Below are 26,643 nucleotides of genomic sequence, written 5' to 3' on the forward strand. Positions count from 1 at the left end.
GACGAATCCATCTCTCAGACCTACCAATTCTTTTCAACGTTTCCGAAATTTTTGTAGCAGTACGCTGCAGTGTTAATTTGCCTGTTTATATCAGTATCAAAATGCATATCATCTTTTGTCATTCCTAAAAGCAGTTGTCAGTGCGTTAACGAGTATTAGTATTTAGACTGCAGTGGGGGCGTTTCTGACATTGTAGTGCATACTCCGTGTAAAAGGAAAAGCAAAAATTTAATGCCACCTGCTAACCAACCAACGAACAACAAAACTATGAGATAGTGAACTATACAACGTAAGCTATGTGTACAATCGATGGTTAGTATGAAAGAGCCTGATGGTCTGTCTCATCATAAAAAAGCTGTGGTTTGTCAGTATACAAGGTGTTACGAAGTGTTTGGGTCAAACGTCCAGGGATGATAGCTCACGTCACAGGGAACAATTTTTGTTAGATGCAAACGGTTAGCTGACGTTTCCTGGCGACACCAGCGTCCTTTTGTTTTGGTTTTGCCCCTGAGAGGCGGCAGGGTGTAGGCACTCCGCGACGTGCGTCTGCAAGGTGTGTTGACAGTAATGCAGTCGTGTGCTCCGCGTGATAGGGTTCAATCCGAGAAAATTAAAGTTCCTGATTCGCTCCTAAAATATCTTCAACCACGTATTGTTCTCTTTCCGAAAATCTCTCCATCAATTTATTGATGTAAACAGTATGTAGAACATCTGGTTAGCAGGCCTTATTAATTTGGTGAAATCTAGTCATTCCAGAGCTGGCGAATACTAAAGGACGGCTGGCGCCAACGAGAAGTTAGCGAACACATTGTTTCTAACAACGGTTGTTCCCCAAGATGTGTTCTATCATCCTAGGACTTTTGATACAAAGACTTAGAAATACCTTGTATATGTAAAGATGACCTTCACAGCAGATGCATGTAATGGTCGGAGCACCCCTATCATTATAAGTGATACTTACCACAACATCTCGATTCCATTGCTGTGGTTTTTTCCTCCGGGTCGTTGATCGAACAATCTGAAATTTATATTGCCGCGATAATGTGGAGGAGCAGTGTTGGGGTGAGTCCTAGTAATTAAGGTGATTGTTTAATAATCACATTTCAATTACGTGCGCATATGACGAACATTTACCCTTGTATTTAATGACCGTCTGCTTACTTGAAGAAACTTTGGTTTTGAAAGTTTAAAAAAAAAAGTCTGCAGTGGACTCTGTCATTCAACAGTAAGTTTATTTTTTATTTTTATTTACACGTCACGTTCCGTAGGACCAAATTGAGGAGCAAAAAATCTCCAAGGTCATGGAACGTGTCAGTACATGAAATTAAAACATTAGAGTAATAAAGATAAAAATAAATGTTTATGAACCCGAAAAAAGTCAGGTCATAAGTTTAAGTAGACGCAATCAATAATACAACAAGAATCAGCTTAATTTTTCAAGGAACTCCTCGACAAAATAGGAGGATTGATCCATGAGGAAACTAAAGTCGTTTCGTTGTGAGCTCTCACGGACGCGTAGCAGAACCGTGTGTAGTAATGTTGAAGAATCTCATTGAAACAATGCGTTTCTGCTGTTTCGGCCTTTTGATATTACGCAACAGTTATGTAACGTCCTCTTATCGACGTTACTCTATCCACAATCGTTCAGTCTTATCACATGCTCAACAGTATTCCGATTTGACCGTGGCCTGGCCAAGTGTTGTGTTTATGACGACACAGTATATGGTACGTTCTTCTGTCAATTAGTAAAACGTTTGCGTCTGTACCCGTGTAAGCTGTGTTTTATTTTGCGCCATACATTCGTCGTCTTGTTAGCTGCGCGATCATTTTCCTACTGCATGTCATTAAATATTCGCTAGGTGGAACTTCTTTCCTTAAATAGGCAACGCATTCATTATATCGAATCGGTATTCGTTGATAGACATGTTTCCCGTGCCAGAATATGTCCAGGGAAAGAAAACGATCGTTGTTAGTCTGCTTCTTTACACCTAACCTGCGACAACGTCTCCATCTTATGATGATGATGATGATGATGATGATGATTATTATTATTATTATTATTATTATTATTATTATATTTATTTTTTTATGTCGCCCAATGCTCAGCCTATCTTCTGCGCTGAAATGTTTTCACATTACATAACTGTGAAACTGATCCAAATCCCGTTGAAGTACGATGCACAAAGCACCTCTCTCTCTCTCTCTCTCTCTCTCTCTCTCTCTCTCTTCTCCCCCGCTATCTCTCTCTCTCTCTCTCTCTCTCTCTTCTCCCCCGCTCTCTCTCTCTCTCTCTCTCTCTCTCTCTCTCTCTTCTCCCCCGCTCTCTCTCTCTCTCTCTCTCTCTTCTCCCCCCCTCTCCCTCTCTCTCTCTCTCTCTCTCTCTCTCTCTCTCTCTCTCTCTCTCTCTCTCTCTCTCTCTTCTCCCCTCTCCCCCCTCTCACTGTCCCCCCTGTGTGCGTCTGTCTGTCTGTCTGTCTGTCTGTCTTACTAGTAAATTTTGTTAGAGCGCCAGGCGAAGACGACGAGGGAGATGGGAGGTGGGTAGATGACGTAAGAGAACTTGGAGGGGAGTGCCGTACATGTGTGTAGCTAAATACCCCCAGCATTACATTTGAAATAGCGAACGATGATGATGATGATGATGATGATGATGATGATGATCATAAGCAACCAAGGGTCATGTGGATCATGTTGCTATTCATTTCATCGTGTCGATAAGCAAGTTTGTCGGTTCTCTCATAGCATGTAGCTAAAGCGTACTTTCACCTAGGACCAGTAACATTACGCGGAGTATTTTTATTCAAAACCTAAGTTTTAATAGCAATGACATGCATTGCTGTTTATTATGAACCGAGTAATACTGTCGCTGGCCCTCGCAGAGCATTTGTAATTTGAAAGAGAAGTCCCGAAAGCTGAAATTTATCAGTTACTGATGAATTATTACAATAACCGTAAGTTTTCACGTTGCGCACAGAGGAACAATGGTTGTAATGTTTTGTCAGTAGTTGTGGAAATACCAGTTGAAAATAGTTCAGTGTATAGTATATTAAATATGAATGTAAAAGGACTCGGTCACCACTGTAAGGTAGTGCCAAAGATTACCCAAAAGTCGTGCATGGCATAATCCTCCGAAACGCGTAATGTGAAAGTATAATATAATAACTGTGACTTGTTACAGGAATCTGTATATGCAGTTGATATTCGTAACGGCCACAGTTGCGCCTAACCTAGAATGTTTGCATTGAAATTTGCGGCAAAACTTAAATGTTGTCGACGTGAATTGAAGTGACTATTTTCATTCCGGGAAACAGTCTGATCTAGTTGGCGTATGCCGACAATTTTAAGCCGCTGAGATTGATTGTTTTGTGCGATGAATGCTGAAATCGCTTAAACGAATCGGGCTCTCCGTGTGTTGATTCCGCCCGGGAGGAATAAATCGGCAGTGGCTCTGTGTGTGTGTGTGTGTGTGTGTGTGTGTGTGTGTGTGTGTGTGTGTCGGCGCTGTTGTTTTTGGCCCGTGCCGCTTCCTGGGGCAGACTGTTGGCCTGCCAGCCGCGCGTGGGAACCGAACGGCGCGCGCGGCTTGTGGCCGCAAACTCGACAAACGTGAATTTCCAAATGATGCTGCGTAATTGTAGCAAAATAATTAAACTCTCGGCACGCTTCATTTAAAATCGCCGTTGCAGGGAGCTGCTCGTTGCACCGAAACACGCGTACACAATTGCAGGCGGTATGTCACACGGTCGCAGAGTTTCAGCGCTCTAATGTAGCAATAACCAATAGTGTTTGGAGGGTGTCGCGCAAGAGGCGTTTTATTAACCTCTGAACGCAATATGATCTCTACATCTGGAAGCAATAACTGTGGGTAATCTGAAGATGCAGAAACTCGTTGGTGGATTTCGCTGCTTTTTTTTTATCCTCCCCTATGTACGAAGAGAGCTTGTTGAAAACTAACGCCTCCGAATTTTTTATGTGAAAACTAGAGCTTTTTAAATAAAACAAACGTTATTAACATTCTGCATCTATGTTCTTCATCTCTGCATATTTTGCAGTCCTCTGCCGCTAGCTCCGAACTGCTGCGTGTTGCATAGCGGTGTGGAATGTAACTACGCTCTGTTTTAATGTCCTTCATGACAATCCATCCTGGGCTTGCTTTTCTTCACGATAATACCCGCCCGCACACGGCGAGAGTTTCTACTAACTGCCTTCGTGCTTGCCAGACACTAGTTGACAGCAAGGTTGCCGGATCTACACCCAATTGTCCGCCCTTTTTAGAATACTGCTGCGCGGTGTGGGATCATTCCCAGATTAAGACTGACGGAGTACATCGAAGAAGTTCAAAGAAGGGCAGCACGTTTTGTATTATCGCGAAATGTGGGAGAGAGTGTCACCGAAATGATAAAGGATTTGGGCGGGACATATTAAAAGAAAGCGTTTTTTGTTGAGACGGAACCCTCTCACGAAATTCCAGTCACCAGCTCTCTCCTCCGAATGCGAAAATATTTTGTTGACACCAACCTATATAGGGAGAAACTATCACCACGATTAAATAAGGGAAATCAGAGCTCGTACGGAAAGATGTAGGTGTTCGTTCTTTCCGCGCGCGATACGAGATTGGATTAATAGAGAATTGTGAAGGTGCGTTGGTGAACACTCTGCCAGGCACTTAAATGTGATCTGCGGAGTATCGATGTAGATGAAAACGTTTAGAGTATTATGTGCAGGACACGAAATCAATTCGGGATTTTGACCAGCTTACGCGCCATCTGAACAGAATTTGCCACGATATCCCTCAGAATGACTTCCAACAACATCATCAATCAATGACAAGCCGAATAACTGCTTGCATTAGGGCCGGAGGTGGGCCAACGCGTTTTTGAACTGATCAGTTCGTGAAGCTCTTTCTCTTGATTTAATCATTCAGTTTTTCTGAAATTGTATTTTTTTATTTATTTATGTTTTTTTTATTTATTTATTTTTGCCTGTACAAGTACATCTCGTCTACCATTTTGTCCCATTCGGATATTTCCTTCCTGGTGAGTTCTTTTAGTGTATATTACTCGGCGAAACACTATACAAGCATGGCATAGGATACTTCGTACCAGAATTAGCTATTTTCTGACGTATTCCATTCGGCGATTGAACAAGTGGAAAAGTTACGGTCTCGATGCCTCTGTAAGCGCCCTATCTCTCTTGACTTATTCCAGTGATCCATACGCGAAGTACACGTTGGTGGCAGCAGAATTCAACTCCTCAGATATCGATTCTCTATCCCTACAGAACACTGTCTTGGTGTCGCCTCTCATCCTTATCCATATTTAAGTTTCCTGAGCATATCTGTTGCACTTTAGTACGGACTAGACAAATGTGTTGTGATCCTACCAACTGCATTTCTGTATTCGTTGAATGTCTGCTGTCGATGCCTTCTTGATAGCCATGCCAAACACAGGAGCTTAAACTGCAATCAGTCCCACCGGCGATTTCTGTGCTTTTCCCGTTACGAATTCGTAGTTCTTTCCAGGAACTGTTCCAACAAATCAGATTCTTTCATTCGCCTTTCCTACTTCAAGTGTGCGTGCGCATGATTTCTTATCGCTTTTTAGTACCATTTCATATACCTTTGTTAGTATTGATTCTAAATATTTAAAGGATATGTTCGCCAGTAGTCCTGTAGTTGGGAACTACGGCTGCTTTTTCTGTTTTATGGTCATTGTCTTGCATTTATATACGTTAGGAAGAGGTTATCCTGCTACTTTATTGCAGTTATTGTAACTGTGTCGCAAACTTAGAAAGTGCCTTTTGGAGCAACCTCCACAGCTGTTTGGCAGAGCTCTACAGTGTAATTTTGTGAACTAGTCTGATACAGTTGTTTATTAGGCCCCTCCGTTATAAAGTCAATTGGATTATAGAATTTTGGAGATATTATTAGACCACCTTCAGTGATAAAGCTTAGTCCGTATCTTCGTATGTTAGATGCGAACATAAACCCTGTAGTTAGCAGAAAGATAACTTCAAGCAAAATCATTCAGATCTCGCTCTGTTGTTACGTAGTGCACAAATGACCGTTTAGTATCCGCGCTAGGCTATGTGAGGACTCGTCTTCATCATTGTCCTTGTCACACATGGGAATGATGAAGAGCGGGAAAAATGACTGTTTGTCCCATACGTGTCTTAATGTCTCTCCTGTTAGTATCGAGCCGGCCGGAGTGGACGAGCGGTTCTAGGCGCTACAGTCCGGAACCGCGCGACATCTACGGTCGCAGGTTCGAATCCTGCCTCGGGCATGGATATGTGTGATATGTCCTTAGGTTGGTTAGGCTTAAGTAGTTCTAAGTTCTTGGGGACTGATGACCACAGCAGTTAAGTCCCATAGTGCTCAGAGCCTTTGTTAGTATCGATCTTCCGGGAGGTGCACATCGAACAGCTGTGTCTTTCGAGTAAAGCTTCATTTAATTTGGTCAGTCATTCTAGTCAGATAATATCGTCTTCCTTTCAAAGATTCACTTGTTAAAAAAGGTTGAACATTTGCGCAAATATCAGTCTGACTGCATCTGTCAGTTTCGAATCTTAACAGCGCGAATCGGATTTTCTAAGCTTGCTCCTTTGTTGGTAATTAACATTGATCTCAAACGCTTAAGCAGTACAGAAGATTAGTCCACATAAGGTTCTTGTACGCTCTCTTTTCTGCAGCAGTACTATACTTCATCGAAATACTCCCAGTCGTGCATCTCGTTGTTATTTCTCCGCAGCTTATGTCGTGTATTCGTGTAGCTTCATATTGCTTAACAAATATTCAAATGCTGTCGGATGCATCCTACACATGCACATTGTTTCATGAACCAATAAGGCTACCTGTCATTCGTTGGATGATGATGGCGACGACGACTACGACGACGACGACCAGTAAAGCTGGGAGGAAGAGATTAGTCTTTAACGCCCCGTCGACAACGAGGTCATTAGAGACGGTGCACGAGTTCGGAACAGGGAAGGATGGAGAAGCAAAGCGCCAGTACCCTTTCGAAGGAACCAACCCGGCATTCGCCTAAAGCGATTTAGAGAAGTAACGGAAAACCTGAATCAGGATGGCCGGATGACGCGGGTTTGAACAGTCTTCCTTCAGCACATTAAAGGACTGGTTGACTGCAACGGATATTCGGTCAAGGTGGCAAGGATTGTATAAATAACGCTTCCCGGAAGTCAGGTGTACAGAGGGGCAAGAGTTCGTCGGGGGGCCGTGGCAGACGTTAGACACTTCCTAGTAAAACTGGGTAGGATCTGTTTAGATGTCGCTCCGTACTTCCTTGAAAAGCAGTTGATTTTTACTTTCGCTATGTTCGTTTATCTGCGGGTAAATTAAATGGTAATTCAGGTGACGTACGATACTAAAAATCACAGACGGATAGTGTTCTTCCGCATCATCGCAGTTACACTCGTACAAGAAAAAATTGATGTATGATACGAAAAAAAAGTGTGCAAAGAATGCTTTATAGTCTGGGCAACCACAGCCACGGCAAATCACGCTGAGAAATACAACCGCTTCAGTTGTAAAATCATTTCATTCTTAGGCAGTACCGGTTTGACAGCTGCATCTTGAAGTGCAAAGCTGTATACAGGCTGAAAACAATCACGTAGAAAATAATCCCAAACCTAAGACGAAGCGTAATAAAAATGTACTCACAGGATTCAATTCATGACCCACATGACATATCACAGGAAAACCCGGCATTCATAGTCAATCGTGTGTGGTTCGATGTAGTGAACTTACGTTGTTCCTAAACAACACGTTAGTATTTTCTCTTTCTGCCTGTCTAATTGTCATGCCATGTTCCAGTTACTTGCGTTGCTACCTAAATCTTCGGGTCACGATTACGCCTGCTTGATACAGTTTTATTATTATTTTGGGTTTTAATGAAAAATTTACCAAGTCTATTTCCCTTGATACCGTATAGATTATTATGGCGCCCAAAGTTTTTAAATAGTGAACTGTCACCTAAATAACCATTCGATAGTGGGTGTTCACGACTACATGTTGACGTTCCTCCTTATTCATTGTGGCATTACATAAAATTTCCTCTTCATTGTTTCTTACCCTTCTCCATACGTTTTACGGGAGCCTTTTCCACCATATCTTATATCTTGTAGCACATAGGCCATTTTAGAGGACAGTCAGTCAACCATTGAAGCAGTCCTAAAATTTTTGGTTTTTAAATAAATAAATCTTTTTTTAGAAAACCAGTAATTTTTCTTCGTAAAATTTCGCATTGCAATAGAAAAGAGGAAAAGCGATCAGTGCTATTTTAATAACAATGCCGACAGAAACTAGCAACAAACACAAGGTGTGAGAATTAATAACAGCAATGCTGAGACAATGTACCTGTTACCATGTGGCGTGGCCTAATGGATGGTACGCATGTACATGATTTGTACGAGACTTGCCCTATTGATCTGTATGGTAGTTTTTCGCTGTTGTCGTCAGACAATAATTGTATTACAGAAAGCCACCATCCGTAGTCTGGTAGTATTTTACGATGTGCGGTATCAATGAAGTACAGTGCCCCATTTGCTTTAAAATAATTAAAAACGGGACAAGCCACGACAAACCTTCTACATCATACAAGGAGAAAACAGTTCATTCAAAGATTACAGTGAAGATACAGAGTAGCTAATCTGTTGCTTGTGTATATAATAATGCCTTTCTCTGCTAATAGATTTTGTTAAAGGACAACTTAATGATAAATACAGAACTTCATCGTCAATTTTCACCCTTTATCACAGACCATTCGTAATGCCCAAATAGCGCTATGATCGTTGTACCGGCTGAGTTTCCTTATATTTGCACAGTTAATTTAATATTTTGATTCTGTGTATCTTGAAACTGAAGGAGTCAAAATTTCAATTTTTACGTTCATTACAGGAAAAACCAATTTTTGGTTATTTCAGAAACAGGTTATTTTGAGCGGTTTTAACACTGTTTAAGCTGGCCTTGCAGGGGGAAAAAAGGTGTAACCGAAAACCAGTTGTTTCAGCCATAACCGCCATTGCTGCCATGAACGTGAGTTCACGTAATTTTTTTATGTACATACCGACTTGACCCCAGTGAGTGCGTTTTGTATTACGGTTTCATCGTAGATTTTGGATTATTTATTTTTCTGCGTGATTGCTTTCCACTTATATACAGATTTGCATCTGAAGATGCAGCTGTAAAAGCTGTGAAACCGGCAGTGCCTAAGAATAAACGGATTTTACAGCTGATGCGGTTTATATTTCTGAAAACAAAATAAAACAAAAAAAAGTGTTTGCAGTTGCGCGCACGTGCTTTAAGAGGGGGGTTGCGGGTGGGTATGGCTTCGAGGGGTGCGGGGGCGGCCTTAACGGCAGTGCAGTTAACATCAAACTTGGTACTGTAGAGGTCGAATAGTAAAAAAAGTTTTTGCTTAATTGGCCGACTACGGATCCAAAAGTCAGTTATCACCTTATTCATCTCTGATAATGTTCGAAGATTTAAAATATTTGGAAAACAAAAATTTTGGCTTATGTACTATACCCATTCAGCCATCTCAACAGCATACTGTCATTTATGACGATACGAGTGTAAGGACAACACAGTCCATGAGTGAAGAAAATCTCCAGTTTGGCCAGGAATAGAACCCAGACCCATTTGCTTTGCAATCTGTTGCACTGACTGCGCAGCTATTTAGGTGGACATGTGAAATATGCTGAGCTGAAACTTGGTTTGGAGTCTACATTACACTGTAGACCACCCTATAACTGGCAAGGTAAATCAGTTCAAATGTCAGAGCATCTCCAATAAGACCGTGCCTAGTGAAGCACTGTTGTGTGCAAACAAACAAACAAAAACAAGCCAACCAAACTAGATGGCACAAAATGTTTACTAGATTAACTTAGCAAATCCAACCGACTGCCTGGAATTCACCAGTCATATAAGTTATCTAAGAATTTTTTTTTTCTTTTTTTTTTTTTAAGTTAAATGAGACAGGACTTCCTTTTCAACTCTCTCAGGTGCTTCTCAGCACCTGGGGTGCCTATTACTAAGTCGTCCATTTGAGAGAGTCTGCGCTATGGTTAAACGACGCTATGTTTGTACGATCTTCTTGCATGAATGCGAAATTCAAACCTTCAGCTTTCCCTATGCTGTCTTCTATTGCCTCACCAGACTGGTTGACACGTGTCTAGATAGAAGTCTTTTACTTAGGACCAGAATTTTCTCAGGTACTCGGCAAGATATTTCACTAAAGTAAGTCGGTTTTTACCTTCCGACATGGACGATTTAAAAAAAAAACTTAGAGTGCAACATTTCTGTTTGCTCAGCATTTTCCGAATTTTTTTATTGAGTCATGGCTGGTCTTTTCACTCCTTAATCTACTTACTCCACATGTGTTTGTCCAGAGCATGATTTGCAGTCAGTTTAAACTCTGCCCATGATTCTTCTTCAACCATCATTTTGGACCTAATGATGTCCATTCATTCTCTATATAGGGTCAAATAACTACACTGACGAAAAAAATTGCAACACCAAGGAGGAGTTGTACGACTTGAAATTGGTAGGTGTTTCTACATCAGAAAGATAATGCCTATTCAAATTTCGCACCAGTCGGATAAGAGTGGCGCTAGTAGCACCACTATGAGGATTCAAATCAAGTTTGAATTAAATACGTGCTGTAATGCAGCCGTGAGTGTTAGTTACCATTGAGATTGGACATGGTGTGTTGATGTTAGTCAAGAATGGCTTTAAGGCGACAAAGACGCCATTATCAACACGTCACTAAATTTGAGAAAGGGATGTGTAGTTGGGCTAGGAGAAGTTGGATGTTCCTTCTGAGAAACTGCAGAAAGACTTGGCAGGAATGTAGCCACTATAAGTGATTGCTGGCAACAGTGGTCATGAGAATCGAGGGTCGCAGGAATATGAGGCTCCGAATTGCCATGTGGTTCTACCGAGAAAGAAGTCCATTGTGTTCAGCATAAGGCTCAGGCACATCATACTGCAGCACCAGCAGCAATTTGACAAGCAGTTGGTACAACAGTAGAACAATGAACTGTTTGGATCCTTTGACGGCTCTGAGTCGGATGCCCTGTAGCATGCATTCCACTGACCCCAAACCACCGCCCCTTGTTACTTCAGTGGTATCAATTGAGAGCTCATTGGAGGGCAAGGTAGAGATATGTTGTGTTTCGTGATGAAAGCTGGTTCTGCCTCAGTGCCAGTGATGACCGTGGATTTTTAGGAGGAGGCCAGTTACAAGCTTGTAACCAACCTGCATGTGTATTAGACACACTGGACATACACTGGAGATTTTATATGACAGCAGGAGCACTCTCATGGTTATCCCATGCACACTGACTTCAAATTTGTATGTAAGTCTAGTTATTCGAATTGTTGTGCTGCCCTTCATGAACAGCATTGCATGGAATGTTTCCAACAGGATAACACTGAACCAAATACCGCCGCTGTAAGCCAACTTGCTCTACAGAGTGTCTATATGTTGCCTTGGCGTGCTTGATCACAAGATCTGTCTCCAGTCAAGAACTATGAGACATCATCGGATGACAACTCCAGTGTCGTCAACAAACCGCATTAAACGTCCCTGTATTGACCAACCAAATGCAACAGGCATCTAACTCCAACCCGCAAACTGACATCTGAGTTTACAATACAATGCATGCTTGCATTCAACATTCTGGTAGCTATGCCAATTATTAATGTACCAGCATTTCACATTGCCAATGACTTACCACACATTTACATTAACTTGTGATCATGCATTGTTAATCACTTAAATATTAATATAATAGAGGGAAACATTCCACGTGGGAAAAATTTATCAAAAAACAAAGATGATGTGACTTACCAAACGAAAGTGCTGGCAGATCGAAAGACACACAAACAAACACAAACATACACACAAAATTCAAGCTTTCGCAACAAACTGTTGCCTCATAAGGAAAGAGGGAAGGAGAGGGAAAGACGAAAGGATGTGGGTTTTAAGGGAGAGGGTAAGGAGTCATTCCAATCCCGGGAGCGGAAAGACTTACCTTAGGGGGTAAAAAGGACGGGTATACACTCGCGCACGCACACACACACATATCCATCCACACATATACAGACACAAGCAGACATATTTAAAGACAAAGGGTTTGGGCAGAGATGTCAGTCGAGGCGGAAGTGCAGAGGCAAAGATGTTGTTGAATGACAGGTGAGGTATGAGTGGCGGCAACTTGAAATTAGCGGAGATTGAACCCTGGTGGGTAACGGGAAGAGAGGATATATTGAAGAGCAAGTTCCCATCTCCGGAGTTCGGATAGGTTGGTGTTGGTGGGAAGTATCCAGATAACCCGGACGGTGTAACACTGTGCCAAGATGTGCTGGCCGTGCACCAAGGCATGTTTAGCCACAGGGTGATCCTCATTACCAACAAACACTGTCTGCCTGTGTCCATTCATGCGAATGGACAGTTTGTTGCTGGTCATTCCCACATAGAATGCATCACAGTGTAGGCAGGTCAGTTGGTAAATCACGTGGGTGCTTTCACACGTGGCTCTGCCTTTGATCGTGTACACGTTACGGGTTACAGGACTGGAGTAGGTGGTGGTGGGAGGGTGCATGGGACAGGTTTTACACCGGGGGCGGTTACAAGGATAGGAGCCAGAGGGTAGGGAAGGTGGTTTGGGGATTTCGTAGGGATGAACTAACAGGTTACGAAGGTTAGGTGGACGGTGGAAAGACACTCTTGGTGGAGTGGGGGGGATTTCATGAAGGATGGATCTCATTTCAGGGCAGGATTTGAGGAAGTCGTATCCCTGCTGGAGAGCCACATTCAGAGTCTGGTCCAGTCCCGGAAAGTATCCTGTCACCAGTGGGGCACTTTTGTGGTTCTTCTGTGGGAGGTTCTGGGTTTGAGGGGATGAGGAAGTGGCTCTGGTTATTTGCTTCTGTACCAGGTCGGGAGGGTAGTTACAGGATGCGAAAGCTGTGGTCAGGTTGTTGGTGTAATGGTTCAGGGATTCCGGACTGGAGCAGATTCGTTTGCCACGAAGACCTAGGCTGTAGGGAAGGGACCGTTTGATGTGGAATGGGTGGCAGCTGTCATAACGCAGGTACTGTTGCTTGTTGGTGGGTTTGATGTGGACGGACGTGTGAAGCTGGCCATTGGACAGATGGAGGTCAACGTCAAGGAAAGTGGCAGGTCAACGTCAAGGAAAGTGGCGTGGGATTTGGAGTAGGACCAGGTGAATCTGATGGAACCAAAGGAGTTGAGGTTGGAGAGGAAATTCTGGAGTTGTTCTTCAATGTGAGTCCAGATCATGAAGATGTCATCAATAAATCTGTACCAAACTTTGGGTTGGCAGGCCTAGGTAACCAAGAAGGCTTCCTCTAGGCGACCCATGAATAGGTTGGCGTACGAGGGGGCCATCCTGGTACCCATGGCTGTTCCCTTTAAATGTTGGTATGTCTGGCCTGTCTTTCGACCTGCCAGCGCTTTCGTTTGGTAAGTCACATCATCTTTGTTTTTTGATAAATTTTTCCCACGTGGAATGTTTCCCTCTATTAAATTAATATCATTAATTGAACCCAACAATTACGTTTGTTATTGTCATTGTTGCATTTCGAAATCTTTCCTGTCGTCTTTATTTTCTCCTTGTGTTTTTGCCAGTAGTTTCACTTTGTATTCACCTTCTCCTTTTTACCGTAATCTGCTGTACAATTTTATCCCGCCTATATATACTCAATAATACGTAACTCACTTCCAAACCATAACCAAAAAAAAAAATATTTTTTTTTGCCGCTTTCAACACTACCGCGGCTATGAAATCCACCGTTTCTAGTTCACAAACAGTTCCTTTCACCTTTTAAACAACCATTTCGGCTATTTCTAATAACTTTCGCTTTATTTCCATTTCCGTTTTTCCCACATCACTGATAATTTTTAGCCGCTTCCCACAGGTTTTAACGTCATTATTTCTTCCGTCAGACAATTGTTAGCCTCATTTTCATAATCTGCCACCACAAAACCACTCCTTTTAATACATTACACGAAGTTTTTTCGAAATTTTCCCGAATTTCTCCGTCCTTTAGCGTGTTTTGGCGGCAACACAACCACCTAACCTTTGTGCACATCGTTGTCTACCAACCCAAGTCCAACACAGCCCAGCTGTAACCAACACCTTTTCGCCTTTTTCACACCAGATCTCCAGTTACGTTCCAGTTCACCTTTATCTCTCCCCATATATTTTTATTTTCATTTCAGCCTCATGTTACAATTTCCACCTTCCAATACCATGTCACCCTCACAACACCCCCACAACGACCCCATTAAGTTTTATTTACATTCCCTCCGCAAACATGCCTTCACCCTAGCCAGATTACGCTCGCATATTTTATTTTCTCAGGCTTGTCTGACATTTGGCATAACCCCCAAAGGCCTCACACTTAAAGTTCCCGTCTCTGGCTGCAACCCTTGTTTCCATCAGTCCCTATACCAGTTCCAAACTGAACAATCCATTGCCCTCACCCACCTAATCCTTCACCTACACATCAACTTAGCCAATGAACACACTCGTCAACTCCTATCGTTAATAAAAGTCCTTAATCTTTCCTCTCCCACATCCACACCGGCTGTTCAGAGCATCCTCCTACAGGCCAACCGCAAATTAGAACAGCATGCCACCCTCCACCTCAAAAAACTATCCAATCTCCTGGTTTCCCACCTCCGGATAGGCAACTCACTCACCCTTCACAACCTTTCCAGCAAACCTCAACCTCCTCTCATTGCACACAAACCCAGTCTCTCCCATCTACTCAATCTCCCACTTCCAGCTCCACTCCCTCCAAAACCTCAAAATCCCAATCAACACAATCTGGAACCACAACACCCTAATTCAGTAGTTAACCTATCCTCCAAACCTCTCTCCCAATCCGAAACCTCTGTCCTATCCAAAGGCCTCACCTTCAGCCCCACTCCCAGATTCAACCAAACAGCCCTCGTCAAAGATTTACTGTCCTACTCTCGTACTCTCTGCTGGAAATATCACTTTGCCATGAAGAAAAATGATCCTAATCCTACTCCCAATGATCCAACTCCCCAGGACACTATCCAAATTGAACCCTGCCTGGAACAGTTCCGTCCTCCGTCGCAGCGGGACCCACCTCCTCTTCCTCAAAATCACCCTCTCCAAACCTTCCAGGAATTTCTGACTTCCAGCCTTGCATCTCAATCCTTCTTAAAAAAAACCTTAATCCTACTCCCAACATCACCACTGCTGAAGCCCAGGCTATCCGTGATCTGAAGGCTGACCGGTCCATCGTAATTCTTCCGGTGGACAAGGGTTCGACGACCGTGGTACGGGACTATGTGGCTGAGGGACTGCGTCAGCTTTCAGACAACACCACATACAAAGTTTGCCAAGGTAATCCCATTCCTGATGTCCAGGCGGAGCTTCAAGGAATCCTCAGAACCTTAGGCCCCCTGCAAAACCTTTCACCTGACTCCATCAACCTCCTGACCCCACCGACACCTCGCACCCCTACCTTCTACCTTCTTCCTAAAATTCACAAACCCAATCATCCCGGCCGCCCCATTGTAGCTGGTTACCAAGCCCCCACAGAACGTATCTCTGCCTACGTAGATCAACACGTTCAACCCGTTACATGCAGTCTCCCATCCTTCATCAAAGACACCAACCACTTTCTCGAACGCCTGGAATCCTTACCCAATCTGTTACCCCCGGAAACCATCCTTGTAACCATCGATGCCACTTCCTTATACACAAATATTCCGCACGTCCAGGGCCTCGCTGCGATGGAGCATTTCCTTTCACGCCGATCACCTGCCACCCTACCTAAAACTTCTTTCCTCATTACCTTAGCCAGCTTCATCCTGACCCACAAGTTCTTCACTTTTGAAGGCCAGACATACCAACAATTAAAGGGAACAGCCATGGGTACCAGGATGGCCCCCTCGTACGCCAACCTATTCATGGGTCGCCTAGAGGAAGCCTTCTTGGTTACCCAGGCCTGCCAACCCAAAGTTTGGTACAGATTTATTGATGACATCTTCATGATCTGGACTCACATTGAAGAACAACTCCAGAATTTCCTCTCCAACCTCAACTCCTTTGGTTCCATCAGATTCACCTGGTCCTACTCCAAATCCCACACTACTTTCCTTGACGTTGACCTCCATCTGTCCAATGGCCAGCTTCACACGTCCGTCCACATCAAACCCACCAACAAGCAACAGTACCTGCGTTATGACAGCTGCCACCCATTCCACATCAAACGGTCCCTTCCCTACAGCCTAGGTCTTCGTGGCAAACGAATCTGCTCCAGTCCGGAATCCCTGAACCATTACACCAACAACCTGACCACAGCTTTCGCATCCTGTAACTACCCTCCCGACCTGGTACAGAAGCAAATAACCAGAGCCACTTCCTCATCCCCTCAAACCCAGAACCTCCCACAGAAGAACCACAAAAGTGCCCCACTGGTGACAGGATACTTTCCGGGACTGGACCAGACTCTGAATGTGGCTCTCCAGCAGGGATACGACTTCCTCAAATCCTGCCCTGAAATGAGATCCATCCTTCATGAAATCCCCCCCACTCCACCAAGAGTGTCTTTCCACCGTCCACCTAACCTTCGTAACCTGTTAGTTCATCCCTACGAAATCCCCAAACCACCTTCCCTACCCTCTGGCTCCTATCCTTGTAACCGCCCCCGGTGTAAAACCTGTCCCATGCACCCTCCCACCACCACCTACTCCAGTCCTGTAACCCGTAACGTGTACACGATCAAAGGCAGAGCCACGTGTGAAAGCACCCACGTGATTTACCAACTGACCTGCCTACACTGTGATGCATTCTATGTGGGAATGACCAGCAACAAACTGTCCATTCGCATGAATGGACACAGGCAGACAGTGTTTGTTGGTAATGAGGATCACCCTGTGGCTAAACATGCCTTGGTGCACGGCCAGCACATCTTGGCACAGTGTTACACCGTCCGGGTTATCTGGATACTTCCCACCAACACCAACCTATCCGAACTCCGGAGATGGGAACTTGCTCTTCAATATATCCTCTCTTCCCGTTACCCACCAGGTTCAATCTCCGCCAATTTCAAGTTGCCGCCACTCATACCTCACCTGTCATTCATCAACATCTTTGCCTCTGCACTTCCGCCTCGACTGACATCTCTGCCCAAACCCTTTGTCTTTAAATATGTCTGCTTGTGTCTGTATATGTGTGGATGGATATGTGTGTGTGTGCGCGCGAGTGTATACCCGTCCTTTTTTCCCCCTAAGGTAAGTCTTTCCGCTCCCGGGATTGGAATGACTCCTTACCCTCTCCCTTAAAACCCACATCCTTTCGTCTTTCCCTCTCCTTCCCTCTTTCCTTATGAGGCAACAGTTTGTTGCGAAAGCTTGAATTTTGTGTGTATGTTTGTGTTTGTTTGTGTGTCTTTCGATCTGCCAGCACTTTCGTTTGGTAAGTCACATCATCTTTGTTTTTTGATAAATTTAATCACTTAAATAGGTTACTTAGACAAATGTATGACCAAAACTTCATTACTCTACATTAATTATTTTTCGGTGTTGCGATTTTTCGATTTTTTCATCGTTGCATTCATCTGCTTGTTCCAGCATACATACTCATCAAGCCTTCTTGATGTCTTTATTAACTTTACTAAAAATTGTCACTTTGATATCATGATCACTAATTTCTGTGTCTATACTGCCAATACAGTCAGGTGTGTTTGTAACAACAATGTCTTAAATATTGTGAGCGCATTATAATATAATCCATAGCCAAAACTAGACTCTGTTATCATCATAATTGGATCCATGCCTTGCACGTATTGTTTATGATAGGGGTTTCATTGCCATCCCACCAATGCTTACCAGATCTTTTCTTAGGAATGTGAATTTCACAAGAAAGTTGACGGGTTTGTTGATGAATTATCTGTCACACCTTCTATTGCATTCTTGTGAAACTCTTGTGTGAATACTTTTGTGTTGAGAATGTTTGCCAGCTCTGTGTGATTTTAACAATGCATTAAGTCATGTTCGTTTGAATAGTACTAGGAATAAATTAACTCCAAATCGAATACCAATTTAGTTTTACAGAGAGTGCAGTTTGGCACTGGCCTCTTCCTTAGCTTGCATTTATCATTGATTTCTTGCCCACGGCAAAGTCCTAAGTGACTCGATAAAGAGCATAGACGACTCCTGTACGTAAGAAGGGGAAAAAAATGGACCCGCAAAATTACAGACCATTATTCTTAGCATTAGTTTGTTGCAGAATTCCTGAGCTTATTGTAAATTTGCTTATGTTAAATTTTCTTAAGACATAAAACTTCTGATCACAGATCGGCACGGATTTAGAAGGCATCTCTTGTGCAAAACTAAAGCTTACCCTTTTCTCGCATGATATCCTACAAACAATGGAAGAAGGGCAACAGGCAGATTCTATATTGCTAGATTTCCAGAAAGCATTTGATGTGGTGCCCCACTGCAGTGTTAATGTAGGTCCGAGCGCATGGAATAGATTCTCAGACATGCAATTTGCTTGAACAACTGGTAAATAGTACAGTTACATACATTGTCCTGTATGGCAAGTGTTCATCTGACAAGGGTATCATCAGGAGTGCCACCAGCAAACAACATAGGATGGCTCTCATCATCTGTTTAGATAAATGACCTGAGTGGAGGGTAAGCATCAATCTGTAACGGTTTGGCAAGATGTATCATCGTTGAGTGATTGCAGAAGCATACAGGATGAATTAGAATTTCTATGTGGTGTGATGAATGGCAACTAGCTCTTAATGTGGAAAATGTAAGTTAATGCAGATGAGTAGGGAAAACAATCCTATAATGTTGGAATATAGTATTAATGGTGTGTTGCTTGACACAGTCACCTTGATTAAATATCTATGCGTAACATTGCAGAGCAGTATGAAATTGAATGAGTACATAAGTTTGGTAATGGGGAAGACAAATACTCAACTACAGTTTATTGGGAGAATTCTAGGAAAGTATAGTTCAGTGATAAACGAGATAATGTACATAACGTTTGTGCAAACCGTCCTTGAGCACTGTTAAAGTTTTCGGAATCCCTAGAAGGTCGGATCAAAGGAAGATATTAGGGCGGTTCACTGGCTTGCTGCTAGATTTGATAGTGGCAGGTTTGACAGTGTGCAATTATTCCAGAGGTGCTTTGTGAACTCAAATGGGAATCCCTGGAGGGAAGATTTCATTCATTTCATGAAACACTATTGTGAAAATTTATAGAGAAACGACATTGCAGCAGACTCCAGAATGATTCTGCTACCACCAACATATATTTTGTGTGAGGACAATGGAGACTGTGAGGACAATGGAGACAGAATAAGAGAAATTAGGGCTTTTACAGAGGCTTTTAGATCAGCATTTTCCCCTCACTCCATTTACGAGTGGAACAGGAAAGGGAATGACTAGTATCAGTATGAGGTACCTCCACCATGTAAGTGGCATGCTTGCACTGAGACTTGTGGTTAGCATTTTGAACAGTTGCTATTGCTTTCCAAGTGTTTTATACATTTTTCTTGCGATTAGAAAAACTAAACATTTGTTTCCTAATCTCAAAACAATTTAGGATGCTCTACCACGTGTGTAACTTTGTCCCTAACAGTTTTCAATGGTTGTATAGCTTTGTGCATGTAGTATCCTTTAGCAAAAGCCAGATAATCAGACTTGTGGTGAATTCTTTTAGAGCATCTAATTAGGAGCATTGACAGTTTCATACGGAACAATAAAATCAGATCAAAATCAAAGACTTAACCAATTTCAGATGTGTTCTATACAGTATTTAATGAAAGATTGAGATGATGTCTGAGGAAATACTTTTTGGAACAAAATCTACATTTAAATTTCAACATATGAGAAAATATCTGGCAGCTTTGTCCAACATGCATCTTGCACAATGACCATGAAGTTGAAACATGAGAAATTCATAAAAATAAAACTTGAGAAATTCACTTGAGAAATGTGGTCCTACATATCACTATTGTCCACAGTCTGAAAACAGAATTTTTTATGATAACTGGGGACATACAGATGTAGAACTTGGACAAGCAGTGTTTCAGTACTGCATAAAGTGGTGAAAGAATTTTTAAGTTAATAAAGTAAGTGCATAAAGCTTTCATTGACTCGAAGGTGGGTTTGAACAAATCAGTGATTTACTAGGTGTGGTCATATTGGAGGTGATTTTACATTGCCTGCCTCAGACCTTTGAACTATCTGAGAATCTATTCCATGTGCTCGGACCTACACTAACACTGCAGTGGGGCACCACATCAGATGCTTTCTGGAAATCTAGCAATATAGAATCTGCCTGTTGCCCTTCTTCCGTTCTTTGTAGGATATCATGCGAGAAAAGGGTAAGCTTTAGTTTTGCACGAGAGATCCCTTCTAAATCCATGCTGATCTGTGAACAGAAGTTTTGTGTGTTAAGAAAATTTATCATATGCGAATTTACAATAAGCTCAGGAATTCTGCAACAAACCAATGCTAACAATAATGGTCTGTAATTTTGCGGATCCATTTTTTATTGGGGAACCAACACTATAATGTTTGCACCAAACCTTGGTTCAGCTTGATGTTTCGCACATTAACAAATCATTGTCAAGGGGGAAGAAGTGATAAATGATAAATCAAATACCAGGACTTAGCAGTGACCATGGAAAGCAGATTCAAATATGACAATGGATGTTGGCGTTTAGGAAAGGTATGAATTTGTAACTATATGGTGATACATTGTAAAGTTTTAGTTATTAATCCTCTCTGATCGAACACAGTTATTCCTCTCACATTGCTCCCATACCTATCGTACTTCTTCATGGTCCACCCTTGCAACCCACGCCCTTCTTACCATGGAGAATGACAGTTGTTATTCCGTACCGATGATCCAATGTGTGATCTGTCATGAGCAACATGTGATCAGTGTGCAAATTTAGAAAGTTTTGGTTTTTGCTGCTGGTTTTCCATCATGCACAAAATTGTTAGAAGATAATTCATTTTGAAGGACTTTGTAATGTTTCAATAATCATAATGTCTCAGTACGCACCTGATCAGTCATAAATGTAATCACATCTGTAACTGCATTCCAACCCATTCCTGAAAAGTTAAGGAGCTCAAGTCATACAACCACAATTCTAGCTTACAGCCATTTTTGTAATACCCGTATGCTGTTTCATTTATCGTAGAAAGCCAGAATTCCATCTCCAGTCCATGGTCAGATCAGGGACCACTGCCAAATTTGGGCCACATGAAAACTGGAATGCATACCCTTTTACCTCTCGGGTGCAGATTTAATGAAGGTTTACTGTATGTAGAACAGCATCGTGATGTAAAATAACTGTACCAACATTTTAATAGTGTTTGCAATGGCCTTCTCCTGTATCTGAACCCAGAGGAACCTTCGCTGACAGTTATTTTACAGCATGACATATTCTGATCCAGTTAACTTTTATGTTACCTAATTCTGGATGTAGTAAGCCTATGGACATACATCTCTTGATAGTTGTACTATTTGTAAAAATTATATCCTCTGCCAAGAAACAGTCTCATGAATTTTACGCAGTTTTCCATATATTAAATCTTATACAGCCTCATTGCAGTAGTATGTTGAAGTAAAGTACCCACTTTGTAGATTAATTATACGTTAAAATTAAATCTCAATTAAAATCAATATGGAAGGAGATCTCTTATTGCTTGGAAATGCAAAGCAACTCCCAAATGAATATGCTAAAGAGAAATAACAATGTAAAATTTTGTAAATGAACCTTGACTGGCATATACAGAGTGATTTGTTTAAATGTTTTGTGTGAACTTCCTCTAATTTGATTAAATTTATATTCAGAAGTACGTCATATGTTTATATGTGAAATGATGAGGCGTATCCAACACAGAGATTTCTTGTTTGAATATTTTATATAAAATGTTAACATTTTCTTTTTCTGTTTTTCAGTTTCCTGAAACCCATTTCACTCCTTTCGGAAGAGGACGGCGAACTGCTGATGTTGGTCATTGGCTCTGCATACATTGCCCACATGAGAGGTAACTAATGACCATGCTTCATGAAGAGTGTGTAATAACATCTCATTACACAGAAGCTGGAGTTCCTGTGTCCCTTTGAGACAGCACCACAATGCCTCACCAGTTTGGACTCCCCACTATGGCGCATAGTATGCAAACTCCACCTTCACCACCAAATTTCTTTGAAAGGTTCAGTTCCATGTTGTACAGACCAGATGAGCAGAGACTTACTAGGGAGGCAATGGAAAGGTATTTGAGGGAGAGAAGTGATATGGTGATCGTGATACTTCATGCCAAAGTAGCCCAGAAATCTTATGGAAATGAGAAACGCTTTTTCTGTCCGCCTCCCTGTATATACCTTTTTGGTGAAGGGTGGAGGATGCGCCAGGAGCAAATGCTGAGAGAGGGAGAAACAGAACAAGCAGCTCAACTTTGTGCATTTATTGGTATTGGAAACTCTGACCAAGATATGCAGCAGCTGGACTTGAACAATGGTAAGCAGTATTGTGCTGCAAAAACACTGTACATTTCAGATTCAGATAAACGTAAACATTTCATGCTCTCTGTGAAAATGTTCTATGGAAATGGCCATGACATAGGCGTTTTTCATAGCAAAAGAATCAAAGTGATATCAAAACCATCGAAAAAGAAGCAGTCTCTGAAGAACGCTGATCTGTGCATAGCTAGTGGTACCAAAGTGGCTCTCTTCAATAGACTTCGCTCTCAGACTGTAAGCACAAGATACCTTCATGTCGAAAATGGCAACTTTCATGCAAGTTCAACACAGTGGGGAGCATTTACAATTCACCTGCTGGACGACAACGAATCGGAGTCGGAGGAATTCGCAGTTCGTGATGGTTATGTGCACTACGGAAGTACAGTGAAACTTGTTTGCAGTGTCACCGGTATGGCTCTTCCACGGCTCATAATACGCAAAGTTGATAAACAGATGGCACTCTTAGAAGCAGATGATCCAGTGTCTCAGCTGCACAAATGTGCTTTTTATATGAAAGATACTGAAAGGATGTACTTGTGTTTGTCACAAGAACGAATTATACAGTTTCAAGCAACACCTTGCCCAAAGGAACCAAATAAGGAAATGATAAATGATGGTGCATGTTGGACTATTATTAGTACTGATAAAGCAGAGTATCAGTTTTTTGAAGGCATGGGACCAGTTCGTGCTCCAGTGACTCCAGTTCCAGTCGTTCACAGCTTGCATTTGAATGGAGGAGGTGATGTCGCAATGCTCGAACTTACTGGTGAAAATTTCACACCTAACCTACAAGTGTGGTTTGGAGATGTAGAAGCTGAAACAATGTATAGGTGCCAGGAGAGTATGTTATGTGTAGTGCCTGAAATCTCGTCATTCAGAGGGGAGTGGTTGTGGGTGCGTCAGCCGACACAAGTACCCGTTTCTTTGGTAAGAAATGATGGGATTATTTATGCGACGGGCTTGACATTCACCTATACCCCAGAGCCCGGCCCGAGACCGCATTGTCCACCGGCAGAAGACATTATGCGAAGTGGCCAAACCAGTCGAATGCCAGCATTGCCCGATATGGCTTGGGGTCACCATCCTCCTCCTCAAGGAGGACTGTGAAAAAGACTTACTTCGTAAAAGCACTTGTAGATATGTAAGGTGTATGACAGAGCCTAGGTATTGTAAAGAGCACTCTCTTGTATTACAATCAGATTATGCTTTGTCTATCCATGTGATAAATTGCAGATTCCTAAAGACATATATGTCACAGAGAATTAAACTTATTTTATTTCATTTGAACCTGATCATTAATGTGAGTAACATTTATGATCTAGTTGACTGTAATTTTTGTATTATACAATGTGTATTGTATTGTTTTGTAATGTCTTAAGTAATGTATTTACTTATCAGAGACGGAGTCCTTTATAGCAGAAAATCGTTTATCTTGCTTATATACAAGCGAACATAAAAATGACAAATATGACAGCATAAAAATATACATTAAAATAAACAAAAGACAGCTATTTTATAAATGGCCTTGTGTGTTTGTATGTTACAATTCAGACTGAGATGTAAAATATATACTTCTATACTATGGGCTAACTGCACCAATCATTGTGGTAAATAAATAAAAAAAAAATAGTGTTTCTGAAGGTCTTGAATTTTGCATAAGGAAACCACAGCTTTTAAAACATCATCAGGATTATGAAAATTCATTCTTTTCTTATACAAACTATATTATATAGTTACAGTGTAAAACTAAAATTCATTGTGAGCTATAGAATACTTTATTCCAGTAATAATTCAATATTTTTTTGTGATTTGGATATGTATTCAAAAAATTAAAACACAAGGCCTAAATATAGTCCTATGTGATTCTTATGTAGTTTTCTTTGCTTTAGACATTTTCACAAATATGTTCATAAATGTATGAAACTGATAAGAGATGTCAAAGTGGTGGTCTGTGATTCTGCGGACAACATTGCTGCATAAAAAATTGGTTGAGGGTGATTCACACTGACAACAGCAATAAAATGTAACTGCATTTATATACTAATACTTATAAATAAATGACACAAATTTATATTTTTATTAAGAGCGGTAGAAATGTACAGTACAATTTTATATAGGAGTATATATATATATCTATAATTTTGCATTGCAGTGATGTAGTTAGCTCTTTATAAGAATTGACAAATAATGTATTATGAACACAATTTAATGTGAATTCTACTTAGTGAATGCTGTATTTGAATTTACCTGCAGAATTAAAATGTCACCACCTACACCCCCACCTGTATAGATACAGCTTTTTGGCAGAGTGGTTTTAATTTTCTTCAATTGTGTTATTGATTTTTTTGCCGTGTTTTTGTTATTTAATGAAAGATTATATGCTATAAAATAGTGAAACTGAGTGTGGAAGTATGAAAGTTGCCAGTTTTGTGAAATGAGTGTATGTTTAAAAATATATATTTGCATCCAATTTTAACCCTGAGTTGTTTCATTGCTTCCTTTTCTGTATTCTTTAGAGTAAAATATATGCTGTCTATCAACATCTTGGTAATTGATACTCGATTAGAGTAGAATCTTTCGGCAACGTGATATTCATCGGCATTTCCAACTTGCAGTATACAATAATTAATCAAAATTGTTAGAATATCATTACATTCTAATTAAGAACATTACTTGACAAACCTATGAGAAACAAATGACACATCATTTTTTTCTCTGAGTACATTCGTATAGCTTAGTGTCATGATTGTGTACACCGACAGTATGATAATAGGACTGGTGTTATACACACTAAAGCTTGTCTTTTACCTTCACATGATCTTCAGAAAAGAACCTTAAACAAAAGGCCAAACACTACATTAATAACAGACAGAATAGTAATGTATTGGCTTGTTTATGGGAATGCTATGAACTTAAAAGTGTAGAAGTTTCAAAACTCATAATCACTCATTTCCTTTACGCAAGCTATGTCCCATGAGGCCTTCCCTTCCATTTCATTTCTGACTAATACTACAGGATATAACCATGTAACAGCCACATGAAAACTTCAGTGTCTAAAAACTTGTTAATGACATGTAAACCCAACATGATCTTGCAAGTGATTCTTCAATTTCTCCAGGCGTATTTTATGACGAAATAAATCTCAGGTGAACAGCCTGGTATGAGTGTGCATAGGACACAATATTTCGGCAATCGGGCATGTTGCCATCATCTGGTGCGCTGATGTATGATGGTAACATGCCCGATTGCCGAAATATTGTGTCCTATGCACACTCATGCAGGCTGTTCACCAGAGATTTATTTCGTCATGATCTTGCAAGTTTAACAGCAAGACCGCATAGAAAATGCCACGCAGCAATCCTTTTGGCTGACTGCGGCACAGACAGTGCCTGGAGTTCCAAGCAGACTTCATTAGTATAAGAGAAAAAGGTAATGGTCAGCTGAACTCTATGCAGGAAGTGTTTGGTAGTCACCATCATCCATAATATGATCTGAGTGATTATACAGTGTATTGGTGCCAGAGGACACCCTTATCAGGTTAGATTAGGAATTAAGGTTGGCAGCACCAAGCGAACTTAACAGAAGACACTTAGAAAATTAATTGTGCCAAGCATAAATTAATTTCTTCTGTGAGAAATTCAGGGATTTTGCATAACTTGACAATGACCTTATTTGTTTAAAATAATTGCAAATGAAAAGACATACATTGTGTGCCTGCCTGAACACCAAACAGCTATAAGGATAGTGGATGAAATATATGCCGTTAGCATCTGGCGTTTCTTCAGACAAGATAAATGTAAGAAAAATCTATGCTTCATGTGGGGAAAAAGAGTCACAGGTTCAGAAATATTGAAACAATTAGGTTTTGTTTGTGAACTGTTACTGAAAAGAGACATTTGCAGTAATGAAATGTATATTTCTTCAAAGATTCTTTAAGTAATAATGTACAAATGTTTTTTCTTGACTACAATTTTATTTCAGTAATAAATTACCCACCACAGAGTAAACAGTGATAATATCTTCATAGATGAAATTCGAACAAAGAGGAAGTGTAAG

The 26,643-nt window shown here is 41.3% G+C and overlaps 1 protein-coding gene across 4 annotated transcripts in view; it reads left to right on the top strand.

The window, feature by feature from the left end:
- The window catches only part of LOC126457092 (suppressor of hairless protein), a 210,918-nt gene extending 185,855 nt beyond the window's left edge, over positions 1-25,063 (top strand). For all 4 annotated transcript variants that reach the window (XM_050093119.1, XM_050093120.1, XM_050093122.1 and 1 more), the window contains exon 2: positions 22,024-25,063. In XM_050093119.1, coding sequence (XP_049949076.1) covers positions 22,204-23,694 — 1,491 coding nt within the window. In that variant the 5' untranslated portion in view covers positions 22,024-22,203 and the 3' untranslated portion in view covers positions 23,695-25,063. The remainder of the gene's footprint in view (positions 1-22,023) is intronic.
- Positions 25,064-26,643: the final 1,580 nt, after the last annotated feature.

This window comes from Schistocerca serialis, chromosome 2 (genome assembly GCF_023864345.2).
Source record: "Schistocerca serialis cubense isolate TAMUIC-IGC-003099 chromosome 2, iqSchSeri2.2, whole genome shotgun sequence".
Taxonomy (NCBI): domain Eukaryota; kingdom Metazoa; phylum Arthropoda; class Insecta; order Orthoptera; family Acrididae; genus Schistocerca; species Schistocerca serialis.